The sequence below is a fragment of the Babylonia areolata genome, chromosome 27 (assembly GCF_041734735.1).
Source record: "Babylonia areolata isolate BAREFJ2019XMU chromosome 27, ASM4173473v1, whole genome shotgun sequence".
In the NCBI taxonomy this organism is placed as follows: Eukaryota; Metazoa; Mollusca; class Gastropoda; order Neogastropoda; family Buccinidae; genus Babylonia; species Babylonia areolata.
Window position 1 is genome coordinate 31,458,972 of NC_134902.1, and position 15,753 is coordinate 31,474,724.

At 45.0% G+C, this 15,753-nt stretch overlaps 2 protein-coding genes across 2 annotated transcripts in view; both read left to right on the forward strand.

Annotated features, from left to right (window-relative positions):
* The first annotated feature begins 333 nt into the window (after window positions 1-333).
* Window positions 334-9,183, forward strand: LOC143301058 (chymotrypsin-like elastase family member 2A). The gene is made up of 7 exons (XM_076615063.1): window positions 334-382; window positions 1,936-2,101; window positions 3,869-3,956; window positions 4,261-4,426; window positions 5,824-5,972; window positions 7,983-8,062; window positions 9,035-9,183. Exons 1-7 carry the CDS (start codon window positions 334-336, stop codon window positions 9,105-9,107), a joined length of 771 nt encoding a protein of 256 aa, XP_076471178.1. The 3' UTR covers window positions 9,108-9,183.
* A 5,107-nt stretch (window positions 9,184-14,290) lies between these two features.
* The window catches only part of LOC143301437 (trypsin-2-like), a 10,333-nt gene continuing 8,870 nt past the window's right edge, over window positions 14,291-15,753 (forward strand). The window contains exons 1-2 of the mRNA XM_076615728.1: window positions 14,291-14,421; window positions 14,745-14,910. Coding sequence (XP_076471843.1) covers window positions 14,370-14,421; window positions 14,745-14,910 — 218 coding nt within the window. The 5' untranslated portion in view covers window positions 14,291-14,369. The remainder of the gene's footprint in view (window positions 14,422-14,744; window positions 14,911-15,753) is intronic.

Here is a 15,753-nt window from a genome sequence, read left to right on the forward strand (position 1 = left end):
TCTTTTCAACTTTTATTACACAGCAAAATAGCCACACGAATGACCAAACATCCTCCAGACCGTACCCCCCACACCCGTACCCCGAAGAGGTGTATCAACAACAGACCTGCTGTGAGTTCCCATCGTTACGGACGCACTCGTTCATCAAGATTGGTCAGCTCAAGGACTTTGTCGTGTCCGTGGACGTGTGAAGTGACTACAGGTGTTGCCGGGTGTCCAGCTATAAAATGACTATCGGTAGCAGAGGTCCAGTCAGCAGCCTCGATCGTCGCCGAGCAGACACGTCTGACTTCTGATTTTCTGCCGTGACTGTTCGCTACTTTGGTTTCCGCCATGTTCTCCGTTGTGGTGATCGCCCTTGGTCTGGCTCTTCATGTTGCAGGTAAAAATTCTCTCTCTCTCTCTCTCTGAATGACACCAGTTTTTTTGTTGTTTTTTTTGTTTGTTTGTTTGTTTGTTGTTGTTTTTTTCGAATCTTGCCATATTCATTTACAAGTCATTAAAAAGACGTTGTTTCATGATTGGTTAAACAGAACAGAGCTTTGTTTGAGTATACATGTAGTAAGATTATATCCTTATGTAAATCTATTCTTTCAAAATACGTAATCAACCCTTCAAATGGGGCCAAGACCTTATTGAATAAACTTTCGTTTCATTTCCTCTCTCTCTAACCCCCCCCCCTCTCTCTCCCTCTCTCTCTTTCTCTCTCTTCATAGATACCGTTATAAAAATTGTTGACCATACAGAGAAGCTGTGTCCTGTGTGCAAGCAGTCAAATGAAGATGAAGTGCATTTTGTTTTGATGTGTCCAGTGTTACATGGTTTTTGCGTAAGATTTATTCCAAAGAAATATTAAGAACGTTCATGTTTGTTTGAATTATGTTTATTGATGGCATCATCTGTTAATGGTGTCATACGTAAACTCGCATTGTATTTACATAGAGCTTTTAAGTTAAGAGAAACGGTATTATCATAATTTCTTTAATTGTGATAATGGTGAATGTTTACTGATAGTTATGGTGACAACTGCATATTGTATTATCGCCCTTCATTCATATGGGGCTATGGCTTTAAGTGAATAAATCATCTCAGCCTCAGTCTGTCTGTCTTAGTCTCTCTCTCTCTCCGATTATTTTGTCACACTCAGCTACTCCGCTATCAACGTTATGTGATAAGTATAAACAATAGAGATGGACTTTAAGGGTTATCACAGACTGCTGGGGTTCCATGAAATACCCACTGTGTTCAGAGTCCGACAGGGGAAAAATTGTGTATTAGATGGGCCTCTGAAGACGTATGTTCAGACCTAGATGCATCATCAGCCAGCCAATGGTAGACGTGTTTAATGATAAGGGATGGGCATTTATCGGGGGCATACTAATGGAGATTTTGAAACAATTGATTCTGTTTGAAAAAAAAAAAAAAAAAAAAACATCAGGGAGACGTTTAGGTCTATGATGCAGACGAATCCCCCCAAAGGACAGTTGGTGAACGGGGTAACGTTGGAACTGTAACCGTGTGTCTTCGATAAAATGGTGTTCTGTTTGCCCCCACGACATGCCAAATGTTGTCTTGGTTGATATCTGGCAAAGATTTATTTACCAAAGTTATTTCAGGAAAACAGTCCAGTGATACGTAGCGCAAACTTGCTGTGGAGGCACACACAGGAATGTCAGCCAAATTAACGCCGCGAGCTTGTGAAAGCAGTTGAGCGCTCGGCTACAGATATGGAGTTGCTGCTTCGCGCTGAACTGACACCAGTAGCAAAATGGCTGATTGAATACTTCCGCTGGCTTCAGTTAGCAAAGGGGCTGAAAGAAGGCATGCTCTATCCACCTATTTTTTTAGAACAGTAGTGGAGAACGAGAAGGTTCGTGTATCCTCCACCTACCCTCGCAGAAAACACCATCCCACATGCTCGTTGCTCTCGGGCAGGTGAAACCCCCGAGGAACGTGTGGTGAACGGGGTGGTGGTGGATCCCCCCAACTCCTTCCCCTGGCAGCTGTCCCTGCAGTACGGCACCTCGCACATCTGCGGCGCCGTGGTCTACAACAGCAACTACGCCATCACTGCCGCGCATTGCGTGGACGGCGGCGCTGCGTGAGTTTCAGAGTGATGGCAGCGTGTGTCGCGCTTAACTTTTAATCATAGACTGGTGGCTGTAACGGTTTTTTTGTTTGTTTTGTTTTGTTTTGTTTTTGTTGTTGTTTTTTTTGTTTTTGCCTTGTTGTTGTTGGTGGTGGTGTTTGGGGGGGCGAGGGTGGGTGTCGGGGGGTGGGGGTGGGTGGGGAGGGGCGGGGTTGATTTTTGGTGCTTGTTTTTTGTTGTTTTGTTTTGTTTTTTTCTTTTAAATAAGTTACTTTTGACATGATCGTATCTGGCTTTGTTTCTCTGTGATGATGATGATGATCATGATCATCATTATTATGATTTGTAACAGTAGTGGTGGTGGTGGTGGTAATATTTCAAATATCTATAATTTTACTTTTTAGTAGTAGTAGCAGGCCTAATATCATGATCATAATCACATAATCATCATCATCAATTTATTAATTCTTTTATTTTCTAACACCCGTGTAATATCTAATGGGATGCGCAAAGCAGGATAGGCCTGAAGATGCGAATCTCGTCTGATTTTAAAAAGGAGCAAAAATTGCACACATTGTTCTTCTTGTTCTGGTTCTGTACGTTGAAACACTACATGGCCTTTCTCTCTCTCTCTCTCTCCCCCCCCCCCCCCCCCCCCTCTTTCACGGGTCATAAGCCCATATGCTTCTTCTTCTTCGTTCGTGGGCTGCAACTCCCACGTTCACTCGTATGTACACGAGTGGGCTTTTACGTGTATGGCCGTTTTTACTTTTCGCCATGTAGGCAGCCATACTCCGATTTCGAGGGTGTGCATGCTGGGTATTTTCTTGTTTCCATAATCTTCCGAACACTGACATGAATTACAGGATCTTTAACGTGCGTATTTGATGTTCTGCTTGCGTATACACACTGAGGAGGTTCAGGCACTAGCAGGTCTGCACGTATGTTGACCTGGGAGATCGGAAAAACCTCCACCCTTTACCCACCAGACGCCGTTACCGAGATTTGAACCCGGGACCCTCAGATTGAAAGTCCAGCGCTTAAACCACTCGGCTATTGCGCCCGTCTGCCTATATGCAATCAAACCATTCTGTTCTCTCTTTCTTTCACGGGTCATAAGCATATATGCAATCAAACCATTTTGTTATTGTTCTCTCTCTCTGTTTCTCTCTCTCATCCACCCTCCACTTTCACGGATCATAAGCCAGGCGATCAAACCATTTTGTTCTTCTCTCTCTCTCCTCTAACTTTGTAGCGTTGTAGTGTTGTCAATGTCAAAATGTCATTCATGTAACCATGACAAATAATGTGCATGTTGTACTGATATATGATCCCCACCGCACACCCACCCCCTTGTTTTTTGGGCTTTTTTTAATTCGATTTGGTTTTATTTTTATTGTTTCCCCTTCGAGAGCTGGATGAAAAAATAGCATTGTCTTATTTGCTCTACTATCCTCAGAAAATTAAACGTATTCATTTTAATTCTCCTTCTCCACCTATCTCTCTCTCTCCTCCCCTCCTCTCTCTGTCTCACTCATCTATCTCCTTCTTCACCTATCTCTCTCTCTCTCCCTCCCCCCTCCCTCACTCTCTCTCTGTTTGACGCTACGTTATCCTTGTACATGTATACATGGAATCAGTATGACTTCATTTATATGTGTTTGTGTGTCGTCTCTTAGAACAACGGCAGACAAAAGTCGGCCAATGTAATGATACCTCCACCGTTGGAAAATAAATAAAGATTCTCTCTCTCTCGCTCTCTCCCTCTCTCACCTATAGGAGCAACTACCGCGTGGCATGTGGCGGTCATGACCTGTACGTCAACGAGGCAGACAGACAGACCGTCGGCGTGGCGTCCATTGTCATGGTAACGTGGAACTCCTTGCCATACTTAAGATGAAGAATCCACCCCACCCTACCACCACACACACAGTCCGCTTTTTCAAAACCAACCTCAAAATTCATATCTGCTTAAAGCCGCCTTTGATTAAGTGTGTGCAGGCCTGTATGATCCCACAACACACACACACACACACACACACACACACGCACACACACACACACACACACATGCATTTGCATGCATACATGCATGACAAACGTTCACAGTAGTTTTCATCATCTGTCGTTAAGTCTACAATAATGGCCGGGCGTATGTCCATGTCCACCAGCACCCCAGCTACAACCCCAACGGCAACGGTTTCCCCAACGACATCGCCGTGCTGCGCCTGTCCAGCCCTCTGACCCTCAACGCCAAGTGTCAGGCCGCTAAACTGGACACCGGCACCAACTTCAACAACCAGGCGGCCGTCATCACTGGCTGGGGACGCCTGTCCGGTGAGTTATTTTTCTGCTTCCAGACCATTAAACGCTGCGCGTGTGTGTGTGCATGTGCTTGTATACACACGATGTATCTCGTTCTACTTTGTTCAGATAATTGTTTAAAAAAAAAAAAAATTGTTAAAAAAAAAGAAAAAAAAAAAGCCTGTACGAGCAATTGTAACATGAAGAGGTTACTATGGGACCTTCAACTTTTGAACCTGAAGGGGAGGCTAGGGGACCTTCAACTTTTGAACCTTAACATGGGGAGGTTATGCGACCTTCAACGTTTGAACCTTAATAAAGGGAGGCTATGGGACCTTCAACGTTTGAACCTTAACGGGGGGAGGCTATGGGACCTTCAACGTTTGAACCTTAATAAAGGGAGGCTATGGGACCTTCAACGTTTGAACCTTAACAGGGGGAGGTTATGCGACCTTCAACGTTTGAACCTTAATAAAGGGAGGCTATGAGACCTTCAACGTTTGAACCTTAATAAAGGGAGGCTATGGGACCTTCAACGTTTGAACCTTAACAGGGGGAGGCTATGCGACCTTCAACGTTTGAACCTTAATAAAGGGAGGCTATGGGACCTTCAACGTTTGAACCTTAATAAGGGGAGGCTATGCGACCTTCAACGTTTGAACCTTAACAGAGAGAGGCTATGGGACCTTCAACGTTTGAACCTTAATAAAGGGAGGCTATGGGACCTTCAACTTTTGAACCTTAACATGGGGAGGTTATGCGACCTTCAACGTTTGAACCTTAATAAAGGGAGGCTATGGGACCTTCAACGTTTGAACCTTAACGGGGGGAGGCTAGGGGATCATCAACATTTGAACCTTAACGGGGGGAGGCTAGGGGATCATCAACTTTTGAACCTTAACGGGGGGAGGCTAGGGGATCATCAACATTTGAACCTTAACGGGGGGAGGCTAGGGGATCATCAACTTTTGAACCTTAACAGGGGGAAGCTAGGGGATCATCAACATTTGAACCTTAACAGGGGGAGGCTAGGGGATCATCAACTTTTGAACCTTAACAGGGGGAGGCTAGGGGATCATCAACATTTGAACCTTAACGGGGGGAGGATAGGGGATCATCAACTGTTGAACCTTAACAGGGCGAAGCTAGGGGATCATCAACTTTTGAACCTTAACGGGGGGAGGCTAGGGGATCATCAACTTTTGAACCTTAACGGGGGGAGGATAGGGGATCATCAACTTTTGAACCTTAACAGGGGAAGGCTAGGGGATCAACTTTTGAACCTCGACAGAAGGAGTTTATGGGAACTTTTAAAAACAAAACAAAAAAACAACCCTTAAAACAGGGTGGATGCTGTGGTACCTTCAACTTGTGAACCTTGACAGAGGTAGATGGTGAAACCGTTAACCCCTTTAATTAACCTGTACCAGGGGGAGGGAGCATGCCCCGGGAGCTGAAGAGAGGGGACGTGGAGGTGCTGTCTCACAACACGTGCCGCGGATACTGGGGCTCCGTGGTCAACTCCCTGTACCACATCTGTGTCAAGGACCTGGGCGACATGATCTTCGGGGCTTGTAACGTGAGGATTTCTAGGGTCATGGGGGGAGTCTTCCTCTGTCTGTCTGTTTCTTTCTCTCACCTGGACGACAAAATCTTCGGGGCTTGCAACGTGAGGAATTCTATGGTCATGGGGAGTCTGTCTGTTTGTCTGTCTTTCTCTCTCTCACCAGGCCGACAAAATCTTAGGGGCTTGCAATGATAGGCCTTCTGGGTCATAGGGCAGTTTCTCTTTTTTTGTCTGTCTGTCTCTCCCTCTCTGTCTCTCTCTTTCACCTGGGCGACAGAATCTTCGGAGCTTACAATGATAGCCCTTTTGGGTCATGGGGGAGTCTCTCTTTGTTTGTCTGTCATTCTCTCTCTCTCTCTCTCTCTCTCTCTCTCTCTCACACACACACAAACACACACACCAGGCCGACAAAATCTTCGGGGCTTGCAATGATAGCCCCTCTGGGGTCATGGAGGAATCTCTCTTTTTTTGTCTGTCTGTCTCTCCCTCTCTCTTTCACCAGGCCGACAAAATCTTCGGGGCTTACAATGATAGCCCTTCTGGGGTCATGTGGGAGTCTCTCTCTTTTGTCTGTCTGTCTCTCCCTCTCTGTCTCTCTCACCTGGGCGACAGAATCTTCAGAGCTTACAATGATAGCCCTTCTGGGGTCATGGGGGAGTCTCTCTTTGTCTGTCTGTTTGTCTGTCATTCTCTCTCTCTCTCTCTCTCACACCAGGCCGACAGAATCTTCGGAGCTTACAATGATAGCCTTTCTGGGTCATGGGGGAGTCTCTCGCTTTGTCTGTCTGTCTCAGTGTTTCTTTCTCTCACCTTGGCGACAAAATCTTCGGGTCTTGCGATGTGAGGCTGTCTTGGTCATAGGGGGTTAGGGGGGAGTCTCTCTGTCTGTCTGTCTCTCTGTTTCTCTCTCTCACCCGGGCGACAGAATCTTCGAGTCTTGCAACATGAGGTTTTCTAGGTCATTGGGGAAGTCTCTCTTTTTGTCTGTCCGTCTGTCTGTGTTTCTCTCTCTCACCTTGGCGACAAGATCTTCGGAACTTCCAACGCGAGACTTTCTGGGGTCATGGGGGAGTCTCTCTCTTTGTCTGTCTGTTTGTCTATCATTCTCTCTCTCTCTCTTACCTGGGCAACAATATCTTCGGGACTTGCAGTGTTAGGCTTTCTGGGTCATGAGGGGTCTCTGTCTGTCTGTCTGTCTCTGTGTTTCTCTCACCTTGGCGACAAAATCCTCGGGGCTTGCAACGTGAGGATTTCTGGGGTCATGGGGGGGAGTCTCTCTCTTTGTCTGTCTGTCTCTCTGTCCCTCCTCTCTGCGTGTGTCTATATCTCTGTGTGTCTCTGCTCAGTTTTTGTATCCCTGTCTCTCTCCGTCTGTCTTCTTGTCCATCTGTCTCTGTCTCTGGATCTGGATCTTAATCTTGTCGTGGTCTCTCCGTCTTCTGTGTGTGTGTGTGTGTGTGTGTGTGTGTGTGTGTGTGTGTGTGTGTGTGACTTACTCGCTCGCTCACTCACTCTCTTTTGTTTTTCCCCGAAGTGTTGTGGTTTGAGATGTAGGCTATGTGTATTTGTGAGGTTTTTTTTTGGTTTTTTTTCTCTCTCCTGTTGCTTCGAGCGCGTTCAAATACATCAACGAGAATTTTTAGGTTAGCTGCTCAACTTATCATATGTGTGTGTGTGTGTGTGTGTGTGTGTGTGTGTGTGTGTGTGTGTGTGTGTGTGTACGCATGCATGCATGTATGTAGGTACGTTTTCTAGACGTACTTATTTCCATACGATCATTTTAAAATATATTTTGTGTCTTTATTTTCTATTTTTTTTATATTTTTTTTATTCGTTATTGCGCATACCGATATTCCGATGGATCCTAATGCTTCCTTTCTCGTGTGCGTGTAGGACTTACCGTCTTTTGACACGAACAGAAAGTGACAACAAAGACATGCCATAACTTTACAAAGTGATTGACTGGCCTGGCTGACACACACAAACTGGCGCCCGAGTATCACGTGCTGTTGTGTTGTCCAGGGGGACAGTGGCGGCCCTGCCCAGGTGGGAGACACTGTCATCGGTCTGGCCAGCTTTGTAGCCAGCGGCTGTTTGACTCAGTGAGTGGCTTAATTCTAGCTATTTTGAAGATTAACAAATACATTTTACACGCACACACACACACACACACACACACATTCTTCTTTTTAGTAACAACATGAGAAAATTATATCAAACATTCGTTGAGTCAAGCTCTCCGACAAGGGGAGACGATGATACTAGAATACAATAACAATTAACGATCATAGAATGCAATGCAACACAACACACTGCTACCAAACATGACGCAACAAAGCTCAACGCAACGCAACGCAACGCAACACAATACAGTGAGTACATTACCGCACAATAAAGTACACTACAGTACAGCACAATGCATTACAATACAATACAGATCAATGCAGTACAATAAGTTATAGTACAATGCAGTACTGTATTGCACAATACAGTACAATACAATACAGCACAGTACCATAAAGTACAGCAGAAAGAAGTGCAATGCAGTGCGATAGTGTGCAGTACAGTGCAATGCCATGCAAAACGATTAATGCAGTGGGAGTGGTTAGCAGATTGTTCACGCATGTACTGCAGCCATCGTGCCGTCTGGTTGGCTTACAGTACAATGCAATACAATACAACATCAATGAAACTGCACTGCAATATACTGCAATGCACAGCATACATAGCAGTACACGCCATTGTCGTCTGTTTTTGTTTTATACTTACACTGGCGACTGAATAAGGCAAAACAAATTCAGTGTAATGATTATGTACGCAATGTAATTAACTTTTTTTTTCTATTCACTGCAAGGTCACACAGAGACGTACGTATTCATTCATTTCAGCGTTCGCACGCGCGCACCGCACACACACACACACACACACAAACAAGAAGTGAAAAAGAACAGAAAACCAAAACCAAAACCTGACAGTGGAGTTGTGGGGCTGTGGGTAGCGGAGTCATCAGTCACAATGGCAAGTCAAGTCATGGACATGCACTCCAGCACTGATTGTCTTCTCCTGACTTGCAGGTACCCCAGTGCCTACGTGAGAATCAGCAGCTACATCTCCTGGATCCAGTCCACCATCGCCAGTATGGGCTGAAATGACGTCATTTTACCATGACGCGTCAGACTATATGTCATGACGTCAATGACTTCAAGCAATACTTGAGACTGGTTTTTGGGTTCGGGGAAAAAAAAAGAGGAAAAACAAAGAAAAGAAAAAGTATTATTTTGTTCGGTGTTATATCTGCTGGAGTGTGCGCATGTATGGTCAATGTCTGGGTAACAGGGTTACTTCTATTGTGAGGGACATTTCCTGTTTTTGTATCCTAAATTCTCGGACCCATTTAAACGACACTTTTCGTGCGTTACGTAGGCTAATGCAGGCATAGTGAGAAATGACATGTGACCCTTATAATATTAAAATATATGGAAAAAAAATACTGAAAAAAAACAAACCCTACACGAAATGTCATACCGTGAACACAAAACAACACTGGTTAATTCAAGCCGCCTTCCCCCCCCCCCCCCTCCCCCCCCTCCCCCCCCCCCCCCTTTTTTTATGGGATTGTGGAACCAAAACCGTAAGGAGCCTCTTTCTGATTCAGATTGGCACATACTGAATGAACACATACGTCATTGCAGATGATATTTTGTCCGGACTGGCTAAACGGCTGCGAATTGGTGTAGTAACTGAAACACTATCAAAACTACGTACAACAACCCAAGAAAATGAGTCGAAACTACTGAAAATATCTGATACTGGTAAAATTGCTTCGACTATGCAGGAAATCACCGTTGAAAAAGCTCCATGAACTTAGGACAGTAAAATAGAATATTATTGTGGTCTTATTCCTAGTGTTTCAGCCTAGCCAGCAGCAGAGAGTAGGGTTGTACCTGTGAGCGATTTTTAGAGGCGCTAAGTTTGCTAACGGCGTTAATATGTTTCACATAATGTGGAATTAGCAATGTATACATTGGGGGAAGAAAATCTTAACACTAAGCAAACTTGGCGCTACAAGGATCGCTCATGCCACCACCGCTCATTACAGGGTCTATTAGTGGTGGGGACACATGAGAGCTGTATGATCAACGGTTTCCCCATTGCAATCGGAAGTCTTAGACTTCAGCGAAGGACTATGACTCTCAAACTAGGAGGCAAGATTTCACTGGCTCTTAGTGCTGCAGCCTTGGGGGCTAGCTGGCCTTTAGCAAACCACCCGAACGCCGACTGTGCTAAAGTCCTCTTGGCCTAGAGAGTTGGGATGTAACTTGGGCAAGACCTCCACAACAATCAGTTCCTAGCCAAGAAAGTTGGGACAGTAGATGTCTCCTTTGCTGGTCTTACAGAGACAAATCTGGTATTACAGAGGTGGTCATAGTCGGGCACGACTATCATACACGTCCCGTTGAAAAACAACAACAACAAAAAAAAAACAAAGAAAAAAGATCCAAACAAACGGGAAACAAAATGCAACATTCAAACATCCCTTCTACCGCCGACACCACTACTACTACTACTACTACGCACTACTGCTGCGACTACTGCTACTGTGACAATGATAATAATTATTTCGAGTCGAAGCGTGCAGGAAATGTTAAATCCCGCGAGCAGAAAGAAACAGCGGATGACAGAGGAAGTGTGTGTGTGTGTGTGTGTGTGTGTGCGTGCGTGTGTGCGTGAAGCAAAGGACACGTGATCAACTGCAAGGTCAACACGGGTTTTCTGCTGTATGTATAATTACAGACAAGAAGAGTGACTGAGGAGATCTATGCTAAAGTATCGTGGTGTGCACAGCGTCACACCATCACTTCCTTCCTTCCTTCCTTCCTTCCTGCACGCCTCCCCAGGAATGAGCTGCAAAACCGGAAACGGAAATCGAGGATTTCTGCCGGGAGTTGTACAACCAGTGACGATGCGTATCAAGATGGTCTCTTGACGATCTAACTGTGTGACCCATACACTGTTAGCCGGTACTTACTCAAACTAGGACAGAACAGTGTGACTTGTAGCCTGTTGATTGGCACTTACCTAAAGTAGGATAGGACAGTGTGACCCGTAGACTGTTGAGTGGTACTTTGACAGAAGCCTTGACGTGGCGATGTAAGCATAGTGCCAATGCGGCCCGACTTGGAGACGTGTGTCAACGAGTTCGAGTCCCACACACAGACCGGTCTGTTTACTCCCCATTTCCGCTAGACCTTCAGTGATGGTCTGGATGCTAGTCATTCGGATGAGACCAAAAATCGATGTGCCGTGTGCAGCATGCGCTTACTAGCGCACGTAAACGAACTCACAGCAATAACAACGTTGTCCTAATTCTATAAAATAATCTATTTTGATGGTAAAACAGATAATAAGACAAAAAGAAGAAGAAAGAAAATGAAATGGCGCTGCACTGTGGCGATGCGCTCTCCTCGGGGAGAACAATCCGATTTTTCACACAGAGAAATCTGTCGGGAAAGCAATGCAATACGATGCAATACAACACATTACAGTGCAGTGCTGTCCGGCGCAATACAACACAACACAACACAACACGACGCGACGCGACGCAATGCGACGCGACGTAACGCCAACGCAACGCAGTCCAATCCAATACAATACAGTGTAGTGCAATGCAATGCAATTCAATGTGCTCAGAAAGAATCTTTTAAGAACCCGCGACAGGACGTTACCTCATTATCAGTCACGTTCGTTTTGCCGTGACATTTCACACACACCTGGGCCACATTATCCATGCTGCGTGGCGCCCTTTCTGTCTGCTTGTCTGTCTGTTTCTTATTCTCTCTCGTTCGTACGCGAACGCACGCACACACCATCGTGTTAACCTTAATCAGGATTTAAGGTTATAAGCTTAAGAAGAATTAAGAAAAAGAATGAGGAGGAGGAGGAAGAAGAAGAAGAAGTAGTAGTAGGAGGAAGAGGAGGAGATGAAGAAGAAAAAGAAGAAGAACAAGAAGAAGGCGCACGCGCGCGCGCACACACACACACACGCATACACACACACACACACACACACACACACACAGAGGCGCACGCAGTGAGAGAGAGACAGAGACATACAGATACAGTGATACAGAGAAAAAGACACAGACAGACAAACAGAGAGAGAGAGAGAGAGAGAGAGAGGATGTCATAAACATAAACATGGTAATTTACGAGCCATGCACTGCTGACACGTTGTCATTTCAGAATCCCCATCACAAACACGGTATATAAATTTTCAGTCATCTGTTCCATTTCTCATTCCATTCATGGACCCCAGTGTCAACACTCGTCATCAACAAGCTGAAGTACCAGAGGGGTCCCGGTGGCCGAGTGGTCAGAGCGATGAATTTCAGATCCGCGCGAATGGGAGGTCCATGGTTCGAATCTGATGGTTTAAGGAAAGGAAGGTGGGTGAGGATGCGGGATGAGGGGGTGGTGCTCGATTTTTGCCCAGTCTTCAGAATCAGCGTAGTTGCACATCTTTTAAAATATTTTTTTTTTAAATTATTATTATTATTATTATATTATTATTATTTATTATTATTATTATTATTATTATTATTATTACTACTACTACTACCTTTTTCTATATTATAATTATTTTTTTTAATTTATTTATTTATGTAAGCTTATCTATTATTTATCCCCCCCCTTTTTTTTTCTCAAGGCCTGACTAAGCGCGTTGGGTTACGCTGCTGGTCAGGCATCTGCTTGGCAGATGTGGTGTAGCGTATATGGTTTTGTCCGAACGCAGTGACGCCTCCTTGAGCTACTGAAACTGAAACTTAAAAATTGAAATTAAAAAAAAAGTGAAAGGTCTTTTACCCTTTTGCGGCCATCAGGGCAGTGAATTCGTATCCATAGTGTCTGGGGTTCAGCATAAGAAGGCGGGGCCCAATCCTCCCCTTCCGCCGGTTCAACCTTCCCCAACCAAGTCAGGGACGCATTCTTCTTCTTCTTCTTCTTCTTCTGCGTTCACTCGTATGCACACGAGTGGGCTTTTACGTGTATGACCGTTTTTACCCCGCCATGTAGGCAGCCATACTCCGTTTTCGGGGGTGTGCATGCTGGTTATGTTCTTGTTTCCATAACCCAGCGAACGCTGACATGGATTACAGGATCTTTAACGTGCGTATTTGATCTTCTGCTTGCATATACACACGAAGGGGGTTCAGACACTAGCAGGTCTGCACATATGTTGACCTGGGAGATCGTAAAAATCTCCACCCTTCACCCACCAGGCGCCGTCACCGTGATTCGAACCCGGGACCATCAGATTGACAGTCCAACGCTTTAACCACTCGGCTATTGCGCCCGTCAGGGACCCATTCAAACCTCGGCAGTGGTGTGAGGAAAATCGGAGTCCAGTGCCTTTCCCAAGGACACAACGCCAAGCCGAAACGAGGGCTGGAACCCTGACCACTGGATCAGAAGTCCAACGCCTTACCGATTTCTGCCACAGCACCTCCTTTAACCCTTTCACCGCCAAGCTCTCATTTATGCACAGGCGTGGTAGAGGACCCATGTCACTGAATGGTGACCATTCATTGGTCTGTTATCCATGAACCTACTGCTCTTAATGTTCGGCGCTAGGATAGGCCATATTTTCTAGACATCGCAGGGGGAATCCCCAGCTATTCTTAGCCACTGTCTTTTCTGTGTTTATACCACAAGGGAATTTTGTACTCTAAACTGACTGGCGGCGAAAGGGTTAAACATCTACTTTTACTGTCTTTATCCCCTTCGGGTATTGACGAACACACTGATGTCGTAATTGAGTAAGTAATAATGATTATCGTTGTCATTATTTTCATCGTTTTCATGTTTTATGTTTGTGTGTGTGTGTGTTTGTTGTTGTTATGAGCCCTAGAATTTAGAACATCGCCACAAACACACACACAGATATGACATGAGCGTCCAAGATTCCGTAACCCATGACAACATTCGGTGGGTTATGAGGAAAAAACAACTGAAAACATCAAGCATTAAAACACCATAGAAAACGCAGCACGAATGCCTGAACCGTGTGACAAAAACGTGAACACGCACTTTCAGGTTTCAAACGAATGTATGAGTTACAGTCCACGATCGCGGCAAAAGAAAAACATCAGACATTTTCCCAAATCGCAAAACACCTCCCCGAGAATAATCATCGTGAGTAGAAAAAAAAAAAAAAAACCTCTTCAAAAGCACACATCTGTGAGTTTCTCATTTTTATGGAACTCAAAACAATGACTCTCGTCTCTCCTCAAGTACCTGTCCGAACACAAACGGCACGTGAGACACGGTGGCTGGGACAGTATAAAATGAGCACACGGTGCAGAGGGCTAGGTCCATCTGACAACGTGGGGATCAGTGAACGTCCACAACATGTATGCAGCAGTCGTTTTCGCCCTCGCTCTGGCTCACTATGCCGCAGCAGGTTAGTAGTATTTCTTGATCGGTCTCCTTCGCGTTGCACGTGTACTGTCTGTCTCTCTCTGTCCTTCTCTCTCTGTGTCTCTCTGTCTCTGTCTGTCTCTGTCTCTCTCTCTCTCTCTGTGCCCCAAGAGAAGAACGGGGAGATGGTGCATACCCCCACCCCCACCTCAAGATATCAACCCCTCCATGCTTTTTGCTCTCGGGCAGGTGGCAGTCCTGAGGAACGGGTGGTGAACGGTAAGATGGTGCAACTCCCCACCCCACCCCACCCCACCCAAACCCCCTAAAGATATCACCCCTTGCATGCTTTTTGCTCTCGGGTAGGTGAGAGTCCCGAGGAACGGGTGGTGAACGGGTACGTGGTGGACCCCCCCAACTCCTTCCCCTGGCAGCTGTCCCTGAAATCGAATGGCTACCACATCTGCGGCGCCGTGGTCTACAACAGCAGATACGTCATCACTGCCGCGCATTGCGTGGAGGGTGGCAGCGCGTAAGAAGCGTTTTGACGTCATTGTTAAAAAACATATTACGCAACTGATGATAGCTAACTGTACTAAACAATCTCGTCGTCCTTTTTAATCCCGAGGGACAGACAATGGCAGAGAGTTACCACCCTTTTCTGTTTGTTAATCATTCGTTTCAAGACAACCTTAAGGAATAGACTTCGAAACTTATTTTGTCCTGAAGGAATTGACTTGGAAACTTATTTGTCCTGATTTGATACATGTGTATTTTGGATTATATGTTGAGGTATTCCCGACATGAATGAAGATTATCCGTTTACTGACCACTGGAGATGCTATATTATTAACTTTTGAGGAAGGCCATGTCGTCAGTGTTGTATTGCATTGTATTGTATTATATTGTATTGTATTGTATTGTATTGTATTGTGTTATATCACTTTTTATCACAACAGATTTGTCTGTGTGAAATTCGACCTGATCTTCTCGAGAAGAGAAAGCCACCTTTTTTTCTTTTCTTTTTTCCCCTGCAAGTGAATTTGTTTCACTATCATTGTACTAAAGCTTGTGTGTGTGTGTGTGTGTGTGTGTGTGTGTGTGTGTGTGTGTGTGTGTCTGCATGTTTTACATTTATTTGCTTATTTATCATCATTATTGTCTTTTTATTTCATTTTTATTTATTATCATTATCATTCTCATTGTCATCATCATCATCATTATTATTTTATCTTTTTTTATTTTCTTTTTTTTTCTCAAGGCCTGACTAAGCGCGTTGGGTTACCCTGCTGGTCAGGCATCTGCTTGGCAGATGTGGTGTAGCGTATATGGATTTATCCGAACGCAGTGACGCCTCCTTGAGCTACTGATACTG